The sequence below is a fragment of the Portunus trituberculatus genome, chromosome 24 (assembly GCF_017591435.1).
Source record: "Portunus trituberculatus isolate SZX2019 chromosome 24, ASM1759143v1, whole genome shotgun sequence".
NCBI classification, from domain to species: Eukaryota; Metazoa; Arthropoda; class Malacostraca; order Decapoda; family Portunidae; genus Portunus; species Portunus trituberculatus.
This window is the reverse complement of record NC_059278.1, coordinates 5,694,907-5,710,575: the sequence shown is the minus strand read 5'-3', so window position 1 is coordinate 5,710,575 and position 15,669 is coordinate 5,694,907. Positions and strand designations below refer to the sequence as shown.

Below are 15,669 nucleotides of genomic sequence, written 5' to 3'. Positions count from 1 at the left end.
GGCCAAAATAAATAAATGGATAAATGAAAAAAAATAACGTAAAATATACGGATGATCTCATTAAATTATGTGTAAAGGAAACAATTAAATCAGAGTAAAAAATGTATTATTTCTCTCCGGCATATCGAAAAAATATGAATATATTCTGAATACTTTACAGAACAGAAAAAATAATTACATACGTAAAGTAACTCATGTTGATTATTCATTTATGCAACGGGAAAGAAAATATGAATCACCAACAATAATATATTAAAAAATGCATTTCTCTACTTCTCTCCTTGATACTTTACATTTTTCATCAGAGGAGAGAGAGAGAGAGAGAGAGAGAGAGAGAGAGAGAGAGAGAGAGAGAGAGAGACAGAGAGAGTACATAATAATTAACCCGAGGATATGTGGATGAAGTAACGCTGGATAATTAAAATAACTAGTTAAAATAAAACGATAATAAATACATAAGACCCTCTGCATGAGTGAAAATGAGTGGAAAATGCGAAGAAAATTCCATAAATAAATGCAAATAATGAATAACAATAATGGGAAATACATAGAGCGTAACAGAGCAGAGTTATATGTTAAAGCTTTCCACCTAAACTCTTTCACTGCGACAAGAACCAATCAGCACCACCGGAAGCAACGAGTGAAGTCTTTTAAGCATCTACAAGAAAGATTGAGGTGAAGCGAATACATTTTGCAGTTTGTTCTCAGTTATACGATTGGCACAGGCTGTAGAACAAGTAAAAGTGCCTCAGAGTGATTGGTAATTAGGGAAAGATGTACCAAGTGGCTGTCAAAGGGTTAATAGTCCACGTGACTCGTAAAGGCACGACGCTTCACTGCACGTGGCTGAACACAAGAACAATTACACGAAGCTCTCACGGTGAATTTCAGGCAAGTTAATTTCACTCGCTAAGATTCCTTCCTGAAAATCTCACCAAGTCAATTCCACACACATATACAACATAAAAATAAACAGATTCACCTGCATCTTATCGAACTTAACCAAAAAATTGTTCTTATAACGCTACGAAATTTATACTAACTTACTCAAATGTAACTTAATCTAACCTAAATATAACTGAACCTAACTTAAACTAACCAAGCAACTATTCTTAAAAACCCTTGCTAATTCATACTAAAGTAATCAAATGTAACCTACTTAACCTAACCTAACCTAAGCTAACCCTATTCTACCATAGCCTACCTTAACCTAACCTAACCTACCTTAAAATTACCTAACCTAGTACGGGAAAAATCACTTTAGGGGAAACATTTCGTAAGTAAAATGCTGGCTGGGATGTTAACCTGCCTGGGATTTCACGATACACATAAAATACATACACAACAGCAATACGTGCGAGGCGATACCAATTACATAACTGCACTACAAAGAAACTGACCAGAGGGAAGCTTACAGTATACATAACATAACAAAGCAAGAGGTAAGGCACAATATCAATTACATCACTAGATAAAAAGGTATGATAAACTCATTTCACATTACAAGAGAGAGAGAGAGAGAGAGAGAGAGAGAGAGAGTGTGTGTGTGTGTGTGTGTGTGTGTGTGTGTGTGTGTGTGTGTGTGTGTGTGTGTGTGTGTGTGTGTGTGTGTTATAAAGAAAAAAATAGGCCACAACACTCCTAACAGTTCTTACGATGTGGACTGATCTAGGATTACTATAATAGAAAAAGACAAAAAAACACAAAGCTCTCTCCCCACCCTCCACTCCCTACTGCCACAGACGGGAAGTAATTACCTGCAGTAGCCACCAGTGTTACCTGTATTTTGTGTCTGGCATACTGTTGTTCCCAGTCTCAATAAGGGCTTCGTGCGTTCATTGACGCACCACAGCCACACTGGTGTTACTGACGCTACCTGTACACAACACCTGCCCAAATGATGATTGCATGTGTGTACGTGCGTGCGTGTGCGATTGTGCGTGCGTGTGCGATTGTGCGTGTGAGTGCGTGTGCGTGTGTGTGTGCGTATGTGTGTATGTAGGTGTGTGTGTGTGTGTGCGTGTGTGTGTGTGAAATATTTACTGAATGTTATATATCCTCGTACATTACAAAAAAAAAAAAAAAAAAGTAACAATAATAAATGAACGAGTGCTGTATCTAAACTTTCAAGTCCATCAAACAAATTTGCTTTTTATCTTTTGTGGATGTCATTTTACGGGCAATATACTATTAATCGTGTTTGATGGCGGTACTGCCCAAGGGAGAGAGAGAGAGAGAGAGAGAGAGAGAGAGAGAGAGAGAGAGAGAGAGAGAGAGAGAGAGAGAGAGTTTGTGTCTGTCTGTATGTATGGTGATGGGGCATGGGAGGATGGGAGGGTGAGTTAGGTAACACAATAATGCATAACAAGCCAGAACATGACAGGATGAGGGGGCAACAAACAGCGTGCAGTGTCAGGTTACAGGTGGACAAGGTGTGCGTGGGTGGTGGTCCTGAACTCACCTGCCGGAAAGTATGAACGGGAATGACAGACACGTAAGGGATAGAAACACGAGAAGACTGGACGGATGATAAGGCACAATAGTAGGAAAATAAGGTAGATACAAGCATTTTAACCTGGAAACATTTACGTGAAGGGCAGAAATGGAGAAAAGATAAAGAGATACGAAGGTACTGGAGGGAGGAGAAGGAGGAAGAACAACATTAACCCATTCAGTACCATGCCGCGTTTCCATATTCATTCTTGTTACTAATTTGGCGATTTTATACAGCTTCAGAAACATATGTGGGTGTTAGAATAGTAAAAACTCTGGCCATAATTCTTTTGACTTCCATAGACCCTTCCTAATGCAAATAAAATCATCTAATCATACCTAAAAAATAAAGTAAAAATGCGTCTCGGTATTGAAGGTTAAAAGAATATAACTAACATCTAAACCAGAATTGACTCTTCTTCAGTATTCTTTCTTTTAGGGAAGAGATTTTTTATTCCTGACTTCAATTTTCTCATTTAGTTTTCCTCCACTAAGCATTAGAAGTCAAGAAATAAAGAGAGAACGACAATGAGGGATGACACGGAGACAACGAAGATAGCTGATGTGGAACGAGGGTCTAAGTTGAACAGAGCATGGCAGCGACCGAGAGATAAACAAAACCTATAGATTTCTGGCTGATCATGTTAATGAATTCACCTTCGCACTACATGAACGTTTCAACAGAGCATCAAACCAGAACGACAATAAATAGGATGAGTTTAGGGTCTAGCTAGCACGAACGAGACAGGAATGGAGAGCGAAAATAAAGAGGAAGCAATGAAGATCTATGTGTAAATGTTTTCCTATATTTCGGGAAAAAAAGAATCAAGACAAAAACAAGACTATGATGAAAGTAAAGGAGAGAATAATACAGGGCGAATGAGAGAGAGAGAGAGAGAGAGAGAGAGAGAGAGAGAGAGAGAGAGAGAGAGAGAGAGCAAACACTGGGGATTTCTTGCCGAGTATGCTTTCCACCTCAGCATTAGTCGGACGTCTCTCTCTAGTCAGGAGTACCAAGACACCTCCTGGAACGTAATTGGCTGCCCTGATTGGACCCATTTTCTCAACTTTTTTTCTGGGGCAGCGGCAACTCAACGAACCTACCTTAATTAGTTGTTTGTTGTCCTTCGCCTCTGTCTCCTTTCCACGTAAAGAAAACGGAGGGACGCTAACAAAATAAACGAGGCAAGACAAGGAGGGCCAAACAAAAGGAAAGAGAAGAAAATACAAGACAAAAACAAGAGAAAGGAAAGAAGATTAAAAAAAAAAAAAGGAGGGGAGTAAGGATGCATGGTAAGGACTGCACTAAAAAGGGAACAGATTGATTAGAAAGACATGGACAGTACAGCATATGGGGAAGGAAGCTGTTAAATTGAGGAAACTATTGTTTGTTAGTTAAATTGGCAAAACAAGACGAATAAGGGGATAGACTGATTAGAAAGACATCGACAGTAAAGTGTTAAATTGAGACGTTTCTACATATACTTTCCTCACCCTATTGTTTGTTAGTCTTGGGAATAACAAAGTAAAAGTGGCAAAACAAGGCGGGAATACGAAAAAAGGGAATAGACTGATTAGAAAGACAATGGAGACGTTTCTACATATACTTTCTTTATCCTATTGTTTGTTAGTCTCGGAAATGATGAAATAAAAGTGGCCAAAACAAGGCGGGGAAAAGGAATAGGAAAAAAAGAGGACAGATTGATCAGAAAGAGATTGACAGTACAACACATAGGGAAGTAAGCTGTTAGATTGAGACGATGATATTATAAACTTTCCTTATTCCACAGTTTGATGATTTCGAGAATAACAAAAACGAGGCAAGACAAGGCGGGCCAAACGAAAAGAAGAAAAAGGGGCAGACTAATTAAAAAAAACGTGGACAGTACAACACATAGGGAAGCAAACAGTTAAAGTAAGACGTTTATACACACTCTCCTTGCCCAATAGTTTGTTTGTCCCGGGAATAACAAAATAACGCAGCAAAATAGGACGGAACAAGCAAAGTAAGACAAAACTGACTAGAAAGACAGTACAACACATACCGAAGTAGACAATTATAATTAAGTGAAGCATATGTATAAAACTTCCTGACCCGGTACTTTGAGGGTATGTGGGATCGCTATAAAGGCAGCCATGGTAAACATTCAACCCCTTCAGTACCATGACGCGTTATCATATTCATTCTGCTTACTATTTGGTGATTTTATACAGCTTCAGGAACTTATGTGGAGATTAAAATAGTGAAGACTGTGGCCATTAATCTTCTGACCTCCATAGACCCTTCGTAATGTCAATAAAATGATCTAATCGTACAAAAATCTCAAGTCGAAAATGTATCCCAGTACTGAAGGGATTAAGCGTGGAAATGGCTTACAGTGCTTATTGAAAAGCTTCGACCATTCCTTATCATGAGATGGTGGCGAGCTAACGAGGGAGAGGAAAGAAGTGACCGAATTGTTGAGGAAGAATGAGAGAAGTGGGAAGAAAGAGATGCAGGGAGGAATGCGAGGGAGCAAAAGGAAGGAAATAAAAGAAGGGCGTTGAGGCGAATACCGGAAAAGAGTGTTGCAAGAAGGAATAAGGGAGGAGAGGGAAAAAAATTAGATTAGGGTGCGTTGGGTTGGTCTGGGTTAGGTTAGGTTGGGTTAGGTTAGGTTAGGTTAGGTTAGGTTAGGTTAGGTTAGATTAGGTTGGGTTGGGCTGGGTTACGTTAGGTTAGGTTAGATTTGGTTAGGTTAGGTTAGATTAGATTAGGCAGGGTTAGGTTAGGTTGGGTTAGGTTGGGTTAGATTAGGTTGGGTTAGGCTGGGTTAGGTTTGACTGGTTTAGGAGGGATGAGGGACAGAAACAGAAAGAAAGGGAAAATACGAGAAAGAACAAGGAAGATGAGGGGGAAAAAAAACATCGTAAAGGTGAATGGAAAGTTAAAGAGACAATGAGGCAGTTGCAAGGAGGAATTAGGGAGGAAGGAGGAGAAAAGAGGGTGCTTCACGCAGGAATGAGGGAGGAGGAATAATGGCACAATTTAAAGAGACTGTAGAGAGTTATAACAGTAGAAGTAAAACAGAAAGATTGTGCTACTGGCGGCAGATTGTAGGAGAATAAGACACGAGGAAAAGAAACAAAAAGAAACGAGAGTAAAGTAAAGAAACAAAGGAGAAGCGAAAGAATAGAAATAAAAGCAAAATGGCGTGGAAAGGAAAGGAAAAAGGAAAGGAAAGGAAAGAAAACAAAAGAAGAGAGAAGAGAAAAAATACAGAATAGAAAAGAGAAAAGAAGAGAAAATTAAAATAGAAAAGAGAAGACAAGAAGGAAAGGAAACAGAAAAGAAACAAGAAAGAAAAATTAAACAAACAGAAAATGAGAAAAAAAAGAAAACACGTGAATGAAAAGCAAAGGAGAGCGAAGAAGAGACAAGACAAAAAGAAAAGAAGAGAAAGAATAAAAGAAAAAAGAGGGGGGGGATGGGGACGCCTGGTAAGAACTGCACGAAGGTATAAAAAAAAATGAGGAATAGGAAAATGAGGTGCTTAAGGAGGATATGCGAGGCTGTGGGGAGGAAAGCATAAGGGGAATGAGAGAAGAAAAGGAGAAAGAAGTGTTGGGGCGCTGTCTATCTGTCCGTCTGTCCGTCTGTATGTCTGTCTGTCTGTCTGAGGTTCTGGGAAGTGAGGAGCTGCTACCAAAGAAGAAATAAAAGAAAAAAAGGAAAAAAAAGGACTAAGGAAGAATATAGTCAGTATGAAGTAGGGAGTTGAAGGAGTAATAGAAGGTAGACTAAGGTAAGGGGAGCATGAAAAGGAGTATAAAGGGGAGCGTGAGGGGAGCATAAGGGGAATTACGCCAGTGATTAAAGGGGAAAATTAAGGGTTACGGTGGCCTGGAGAGAGAGAGAGAGAGAGAGAGAGAGAGAGAGAGAGAGAGAGAGAGAGAGAGGAAAGCACTTAAGATCGGAGCAACAGGGGAGGGAAGGGACACAACAGAGCAAGTGAGAGGAGGAGGAGGAGGAGGAGGAGGAGGAGGTCAGGGCACTGGGGAGAGAAATAATCTGGTCTTGGTGTAGGAAAGGGAGAGTGGGATGCGGTAAGAGAGGAAGAGGGGGAAGGAGAGGGGAAGCAGGAGGAAAGGAAGGAGGGGAGGCGGCGCGCGGTGTTGTATCCTCAGTTAATCCTTCTCTGAGTCACTCCCAGAGGTCAGTATACATTACATAGAAGAGTGCAGACTGAGAAGCTCCTCAAGAACACTAACAGAAAACGTGCACACTAAAGAAAATAGGAAGTTTCGATGGGGAACTAATAAAATTACTCTTCTCCTTCCGTCACCTTAGGAGTTTTCGAAAGGTACAAATATTAATAGATGAGTTCCTGGCATTTGTGTCCTTAGTGGTGACTTAGAATTTTTGCTAAACTATCGTTCTAATCATGAAAACACTTGGAAAACGTAATACTTTTTATACTCTATTAATTAATTTCGAGATTTGACACAGAAATGCTTAACCCGTTCAGTACTGGAAGACATTTTTACTATGAGTTTTGAGTATGATTAGACGATTTTATTTGCATTAGGAAGCGTCTATGGAGGTCAGAAGACATGGCCAGTCTTCACTATTTCAATGCCCCACATAAGTTTCTGAAGCTGTTAAAAAATCACCAAATAGTAACCAGAATGGAGGAGGTTAAACGAAAAAAAAAAAAAAAAAAGTCACCCTTTGATAGCCAACATAATAACTCAGCACTGTTTATAATGCATTCACTCATGATAGATATGCACGATAAACTCTCGCACACAATTAATAAGGACGAAGAGCTGGACATTCACGATAACGGTGTGACATAAAATAACGACAATCATTACTCACTTTCTAACCGCCTCTCCTGCGTCCTTCATTCCCGATGCGATGCTCCCGTCTGTAACATAAAATCATAGTACGTAGTAGTAGTAGTAGTAGTAGTAGTAGTAGTAGTAGAGATAGTAATATAGTAATAGTAGTAGTAGAAGTAGCAATATAGTAGTAGTAATTAGTAGTACTTATAAGAGGAGGAGGAGGAGGAGGAGGAGGAGATCAACAACAATAACAAAATCAACAACAACAACAACAAAAACAATAATAACAATACCACCACTAACAACAACAACAACAACACCACCACCACCACCACCAACAACAACAACAACAACAACAACAACAATTATAGTGGTAATATTTACTGTATATGCAATCAGAAGAAAAAAAAAAAGAAAACGTAATTTATAACCACAGTAATCATAAACAAAGAACATGACGGAGGGAAACTAAAAAGACCAGACGCCAGCTGTCAAAAACGAGAGAAAAAAGAACAACAGCTGTAGAAGAAGTAAAGATGTCCCAGATGTATCACGTGAGAGTCAAAACCTTAAGGCAATGTGACGGATTTTTACTTAAGAGGTGGATTTTGTTATCTTTTGTCCGATTCTCATGAAATTTAAGTACCTCATTAAGGGGACTAAGAAATATAAACATGAAGGCATAAGGGAATATATGAAAAGAATTAAATGCTCAGTAGCCCAGTCACAACCAGCACAAAGGGATTCAAGTGACATACCCTTAATAAGTGAACGAATGGCACACAACACGAGTATCCCCTTACATCGTTACCTGCCCTGTACCAATTATCCATTTTTTATTCCAGCCAGCCCAGAGAACAGGGAGAAAGGGAAGACAGGGATGAGAGGGGAGGAAGGAGCAGTAGGAAGGATGGGAGAGGAAGAGAGGGAAGGAAGGTAGGGTGAAGCGATAAAGAGAGGAAAGAAGTAGGAAGGAATGGAAAGACAAGGGTGGGAAAGATATGGGAGAAGAATATAAAGGAAGGAAAGAATAAAATGAGGGAAGGGAGAGAAAGTGAAGGGAGAAATGGATATACAGAAATACGAGAAAGGAAAACAAATGAAGGAAAGGAACGTAAAGAGTAAGAGACAACAAACAAACGAAAGAATGATGGAAGAAAGAGAAAGGGAGAAAATGCTATAGAGAGAAGGAATAGGATAAGGAGAAGAAAGCTAGTGGGAAGATGAGAGAGAAGTACAAGGCGGTGAAGGGAGGGAGGAAGGGAGGAAGGGCACGGCCAAGACGGGGTGGAAGCGACCTCCCCGAAAAGTCTCCCTAGACGATTCACTAATGATGAAAAAAGTTCAGCCTGTCCAGAACCTTCCCTAGATGATGAAAAAACGAGGAGGAGGAGGAGGAGGAGGAGGAGGAGGAGGAGGAGTGGTGGTGGTGGTAGTGAAGGACGAGGAGGAAGGGGAGAATACAAAGGTTATATAAACAGCAACATATCTGAAGGTCCTTACGAAATGTCTGAGAAAAACTACCCTACGCCATCACCACAGGAAGAAGAGAGGAAGAGGAGGAGGACTACAAGATGACAAGAGTAATGGGTCAGGTGGTCTGCAAGGACTATTTCTTTTACCATTATTGTGACGTGATCAGCGGTTAGTCACCGAGGAAGCTTGCCATCACTAAGAAATTCTTTAATCCGATCAATTTTCTTTGTTGTAAAAGTTGTTTTTTCTTCCTAAATGACATATCCCCCAATCAGATGACACATATTATCAAGAGAAAGCGTTCGTTATTCTCACTGGAACAAAGACAACCTGGGATTAGTTTCTAGATACATGTCACGACAGTTTTTAAAGATTTTCAGTATTTGAGTTTCTTTATTTTTATACCATGTGGGCATTTCACTGGACTTTATGGGCTGAAGGGGGTACTTTTTGTGGTACCTCCTATCTCAAAGCCCACCCGCTAGGAAACCATTGCCCCGAGTGAGGAAGCCCAACCTACACTCGCACCGTGGACAGGATTCCAACCCGTGTGCTTGGAGATCCCTCGGACCCCAAAGAGCACATGGTTCCACTGTATCACGGCGGAAGACAACTACGAACATTTCCTAAACGCTAAGAAAAATGCTTCGTTTCATTTGTTTGAAATCGCTTACCTATATGAATCAACTTTTTCTTGTAACATTTGTTTGGTTGAATGTTAAGTAGAGATCAGGACTCATTAGTGAAACTCTTAACAATTTTGTAAAGCACTATCGGATCCCCTTTTGATCTATGCTTTGATAGGGAGAACATATTAATTTTGTATGCGTTCTTCAAAGGGAGAAGGAGAAAGAGGAATAAAATAACAATAATAACAAGACCAGAAGAGGAGGAGGAGGAAAAAGGAAAAAAGAAAATAGCAATAATAATAAGAAGAAGAAGAAGAAGAAGAAGAAGAACAAGAACAAGAACAAGAACAAGAACAAGAAGAAGAAGAAGAAGAAGAAGAAGAAGAAGAAGAAGAAGAAGAAGAAGAAGAAGAAGAAGAAGAAGAAGAAGAAGAAGAAGAAGAAGAAGAAGAAGAAGAAGAAGAAGAAGAAGAAGAAGAAGAAGAAGAAGAAGAAGAAGAAGAAGAAGAAGAAGAAGAAGAAGAAGAAGAAGAAGAAGAAGAAGAAGAAGAAGAAAGAAGAAGAAGAAGAAGAAGAAGAAGAAGAAGAAGAAGAAGAAGAAGAAGAAGATTCACAATCTCCAAACCACATAACGAACTGTCAAGGATAAAAAAAAAATAATATTAAAAGAATCATTTCTATCCTTCACTTCAACAACAACAACAACAACAACACACACACACACACACACACACACACACACACACACACACACACACACACACACACACACACGTTCAAGAGAAATCGACCTAGTGAGAGAGAAGAAAGTTTGTATTAAGTCATCACAATTCAAGACAACGACTTCTTGAGTGTGATGAGTGAGAATTATGATGATGATGATGGTGGCGGTGGCGGTGTTGGCGGCGGTGGTGGTGGTGATAGTGATAGTGGTGGTGGTGGTGGTGGTGGTGGTGGTGGTGGTGGTTAGTAGTGATATTTGCAGTGACCTGTGGTAAGGAAAAGAGAGGAAAGGATTTAGGTAAGGAAGAAAGGAGACAAAGGATAGAAGTTAGGAAAAGGAGGGAAGGGGAGAGAGGAGAGAGAGGAGGGATCTGTAGTGAGTGTGGGTGGGTGTGTGTAGAGAGGGTTAAGCTGGCAACCATCATGTCCCTTCGCCTCTCTTGTCACAGTGTCACACGTAGTTGCAAGAGACTCATAACTATTCTGGGCCTGTTTCCGCGCGCAGCAGTTCGAGACCGTGGCTCCGTTGCGCAAGGGTGGTGTTTTAAACGGCACGTCAGCTGGTGTTGTTGCGAAAGTGCTAAGGTGTGGCGGGATGGTACAGCGTCCGTGTTGCGGTAAGGGAGAGTCGCGTACACTGCTGCTGCTGCTGCTACTGTTGCTCGCCGCAGCTCACAGTGGTTAGAAATACTCCTGCAGACACAAGCTCCGTCACGCTCCCACATCCACTGACACTCACAGCTGAGTTGCTTGCCCGTACACACACAGACACACACACACACACACACACACACACACACACACACACACACACGTGACATCCGGCCGCCAAGGGCTGGGAATATCTCCGGCAGAGTCACCAGCACACCCTCCCTGCTCTGCTTAGCACCCCTGAGTGGCGTCAGTGCCTGGCGTGAACCTGTACACACACTGTAGTGATGCAGAAGCCGCCCGCAGAAAGCTTGTGGTGCTTGTGCTGTGATCCGTGACGGGTGTTGTGTTGTGGTGATCAACCAGCTTGCCTCGTGACGTTCCGTAAATTACAGTCCTTCACCCACTTCTCCCCGATCGCCACCATGGCCAGCACTGCGCCCCCGTCACTGTCCTCTTCCTACCACGAGGATTACTCGCGTAACAGTCCCTTGCGGGCGGGTAGTGGCTCCACCTACTCCTCCTTCTCGTCTCTGGACAGCGTGGGTCTGGGTCTGGGTCGTGTGCCGCACCGCAGCAGCAGCTCCTCGCCCACATGCACACAGCGATATGTCCGCAGATGGACACCTTCCTCCCGTCACACCACCCCGACAGGCTACCTACGAAGCCGACACCTGAGTGTGTCCATGTCCTGGCCATCCACGGACTCTTTGGCCTGGTCCAGCGGCAGCAGCAAACTCGGTACTCCGCTGAGGTCACAATCATCCCGGCGGAGCCACTCCCCACGCCCATTCGTCGAATCTGATGCCATCGATGCCCCGGGCGTGCAACAAGAGGCCTTCACCCGCGCCTTCCTCTACCCGTCATCCCTTCACCGTAATCTTCGCCTTGCTGCCCTGCTGCTGGTGACCGCCCATGTCACCTTCAAGACTGTGGTGCCCTGGCTGCTGTACCCGATACTTGACACTATATCCTTGGAGTGGACGCCCCGCTCGCTCCTCATAGACATCCCGTAACTGAGGATCAGGACCCGCACCGTGACGTGCCTCGTCGGCGCAGGCGGCAAGCTCATTCAGAGAGCGCCGTGAACAATGAAACAAAGCGAGTCACAAGGCGCAGGCTGATAAGTACTGCTTGCTCTTTTCCCCTCCCCTGAACGTCTGAATACATCGACGAGTCATCAAGGGTCGAGCCACGTACGATTAATGACTTTTATGCTGAGAGCAGCTTTTCAGTGCAGCCTGTGTCGAGTGTTTTCCTGCCCTCAGATAGTCTGGGGAGGACACGAATAGAGGGAGGCTGTGAATGGTGTGAGAGCGACGGGACGTCCAATGAACGAAGCGAGTGCTGGAATTAAACGGAGTTACTGAGTCACTTCTAGTCAGCTTTTCCTTGCCGAGTTGTAAGGTTCGTAGGGGAAGTGAAAGTCAAGGACGCAGGGACGCGGGGTTCACAGAGTCCAGTATACGATGTGTGACTCAATAGGAAACAGGACACACACACACACACACAAAGGTTCCTACTAAAGCCAATAACATCACCACGTACAAAAAACAATAAAGTGCGAAAAAAAAAACGCCTGCGTGTCCCTCTCCACACGAGGCGGAAGTGATGGTGCCGACGGAGTTACGAGCCAGGGCATAAGTTATGAGGTGAGCCATGGGCGGGCATGAAGTAAATATATCGGGTGGTGGATCTGTGGTGCTCATCATTCTGGTTGGCACGGCGTTACCTTTTGGCACCGCTGGCACTGCTCCTCTTGCTGGTGCCAAGTGACGTGACACAGCCCAACACTGACTCCCATCAAAATAAACTGCATTCCCGGTTTCTTTTGTTTTGTTCAGTGCATACGTGGCTTATAAGGACAACACTTCACTAGGTTGTTAGTCTGTCAAGATCTTCGTGTGCATGATGCTGATAATGATACTGATAATAAAAATAACGGTTAAATTAGTAATGTAGTATTAGCAGCAGTAAAAATAACCTTAATAAATGTTTGTAGTAGCAGTAGCAGTAGCAGCAGCAGCAATAACAGCAGCACCAGTACTTGTAAATAATAATAATAATAATAATAATAATAATAATAATAATAATAATAATAATAATAATAATAATAATAATAATTAGTAGCAATAATAATATTTTCATCTTCCTACAACTTGACTTCTTTTAAGAGAGAGGTCTCAAAACATTTGTCCCTGAATTTTGGATAACTCCCGTGACTTTTAAGGGAACTGGCAAACCAGGGGGCCTTTTTTTACATAATGTTTTGCCCTTGGCCAGTTGCCCCTCCTGCATAAAAAATAAAAAAATAAAAACAACAACAATAATTATCTTAATAAGTAGCAGTAGTAGTCGCCATCATTGTTATTTTATACGTGTCATGGGTGTAGGTGTGCGTAACACACACACACACACACACACACACACACACACACACACACACACACACACACACACACACACACACACACAGCCTAGGTCCACTACTGACAGCGTGTCTCTCTGCCCACAGTGAGGAAGGAGAACGAGGACATCATGAGGGAGCTACAGGCGGCCTCGGCGGGAATACACAACAACATCACCGCGACGCAAGTTCCATCCACTCAGCCTGACTCCAGCCCTGACCTCGCCTCCACCGGCCTCTCCGACTCATCTTCCAACCCCCCTCACCCCGCCTCCAGCCCCCAACCCTCCAATAGTCCAGACCCCAGCCATTCCTGAAGCCCCGCGCCGCCCGCTCCTCGGCGTCTTGGAACTCCCTGGCTCTTTTCTCGTGGTGAGCAGCGCCTCAAGATGCCTTGGGGTTGCGGCGGGACGGCAGCCTCCTCCTGCCCACCCCAGGGTGTCTCTCGTCACCCTTCCAGGACATGACGGAGACACACTGCTCCTACCGTGACACCCTCACCTTCACCTAGAAGTGTCCGCGTCAAAACGGAACTTCATGTCTATTACGAGGGAAGGGTTTCCCTTTTTTTTTTTTCTCACGGCTGACAGTGGGCGCCCTGACCCCCGCCTGCACCCCGACCTTTGCCTGGCACCATCCGCCTTTCGCCCAGTCCTTGCTCTCACCCCAGGGGGCGCGGAGCTTGGTAGGGATGGACTGGTTTGCACAGGGCATGAGGTCAGGTTGGTGGTGTGGGCTTCGTGTCCGTTCCTGCCTGTGTCCCGCGAGGTGTCCTGCGCGACGCTCGCTGTGTTGCTGTGCTCATCCCCACCGGCAGCCCAGGCTGGCTCCCCAGCACTGCGGCTGAGGTGCGGCGACAGATCTCGTCACGTCAGTGGATGTCTATAATCAAACGTCGTTGTTTTTATATACAGGTGACATGAGTGGCAGTTTATATCTAAGGCAATAATTACCTTAGACAACAGGTGTGGTCCAGGTAGTGAGTGGCCCGTGTTGTTGCTGTTGTTGAGTGTCCATGTTACTGTTCGAAGAGTGTTTAACCAATTTTTTTCTTTTTTTTTATTTGTATAGGTATGTACATCAGAACACCTGGACTCCAGACGCTTTACTGTTTACATCTTGGAAGGTTTATTTTCCACCAGACAGAGTTATTTACAAAACCCTATGTCGTCATTTCATTGTAAATATTGATAAATCTACGTGGTAATGTCTACAAGCTATCTATGAGAGTACTACTTCACCTTGCTGTCAGCTGTTCTTACGCCTCCTAGTAACGCCTGCTGTATTGGAACCTTTTCTCCGGTAGTGCTGTATGTAGTGCTGGCCAGGCGGGGAGAAGTGAGGGAGAATATAGTGAAGGGCAGACTGGGATGTGAAATAAGGCAAGAAAAGTCAGGCGAGATGGAATGAAGGAACGAAAAGGGTAAAAGGGAAAAAAGATAAACGGAGGAAAATAAGGAAGGACGGAAGGAGGAAAAGCTGGGAAGAAATGGAGGAGGGGTGAGATATGAGATGAAACTTTCAGGTTTAAAGACAAAGGGCTGAGGGCGCTTGCAATAAAGGGTGCATTTAACGATTATTATTAATCATACTAATACTGCTAATACCACAAACACTGCTAATACTACTACTACTACTACTACTACTACTACTACTACTACTACTACTACTACTACTACTACTACTACTACTACTACTACTACTATTCCAAAGATTTAGACAAAGAAGCACCCAAATTTTGTAACTCCCTAGAGAGAGAGAGAGAGAGAGAGAGAGAGAGAGAGAGAGAGAGAGAGAGAGAGAGAGAGAGAGAGAGAGAGAGAGAGAGAGAGAGAGAGAGAGAGAGCACAGCCATCGCTTAATGCACCTAAAGGGAGATTATTCTGCGGTGCACGACCACATGGGAGGAGGAGGAGGAGGCGGAGGTTAAAAAAGGGTACAGAGAGAAACGAAGGAATTATTGAAAAGGGGGAGAAGAGAAATGGAGAGAGAGGGAGAGAAAATAAAGGAAAAATTCAGAGAGAGAGAGAGAGGATAGGGCCGAATAAGGAGAACAGGGAGAGGGAGAGAACGGATGAGGAGTGACGGAAACTGGAAAGATAAGAGCAGAGAGAGAGAGAGAGAGAGAGAGAGAGAGAGAGAGAGAGAGAGAGAGAGAGAGAGAGAGAGAGAGAGAGAGAGAGAGAGAGAGAGAGAAAGGATAGGGAGAGAGGAGAATAAAGATTAGACGAAATAGGAGATATCACACTCCTGTAAACATGACGAGAATTTTTAAACGTCAGATGAGAAGAGGAGGAGGAGGAGGAGGAGGAGGAGGAGGAGGAGGAGGAGGAGGAGGAGGAGGAGGAGGAGGAGGAGGAGGAGGAGGAGGATAGAATTGAAGAGATGAGTACATAGAAGATACCAAAAACAAAAGAAACAATCAGTGTAAGGAAAATCAAGTAAAATAAAGAGGGAAGAATA

The 15,669-nt window shown here is 43.2% G+C and overlaps 1 protein-coding gene across 1 annotated transcript in view; it reads left to right on the top strand.

Moving 5' to 3' along the window:
* Positions 1-15,418, top strand: part of LOC123508108 — an 88,322-nt gene extending 72,904 nt beyond the window's left edge. Inside the window, exon 3 of the mRNA XM_045261589.1 lies at positions 13,315-15,418. Within this exon, the coding sequence (XP_045117524.1) occupies positions 13,315-13,523 (209 nt within the window). The 3' untranslated portion in view covers positions 13,524-15,418. The remainder of the gene's footprint in view (positions 1-13,314) is intronic.
* Positions 15,419-15,669: the final 251 nt, after the last annotated feature.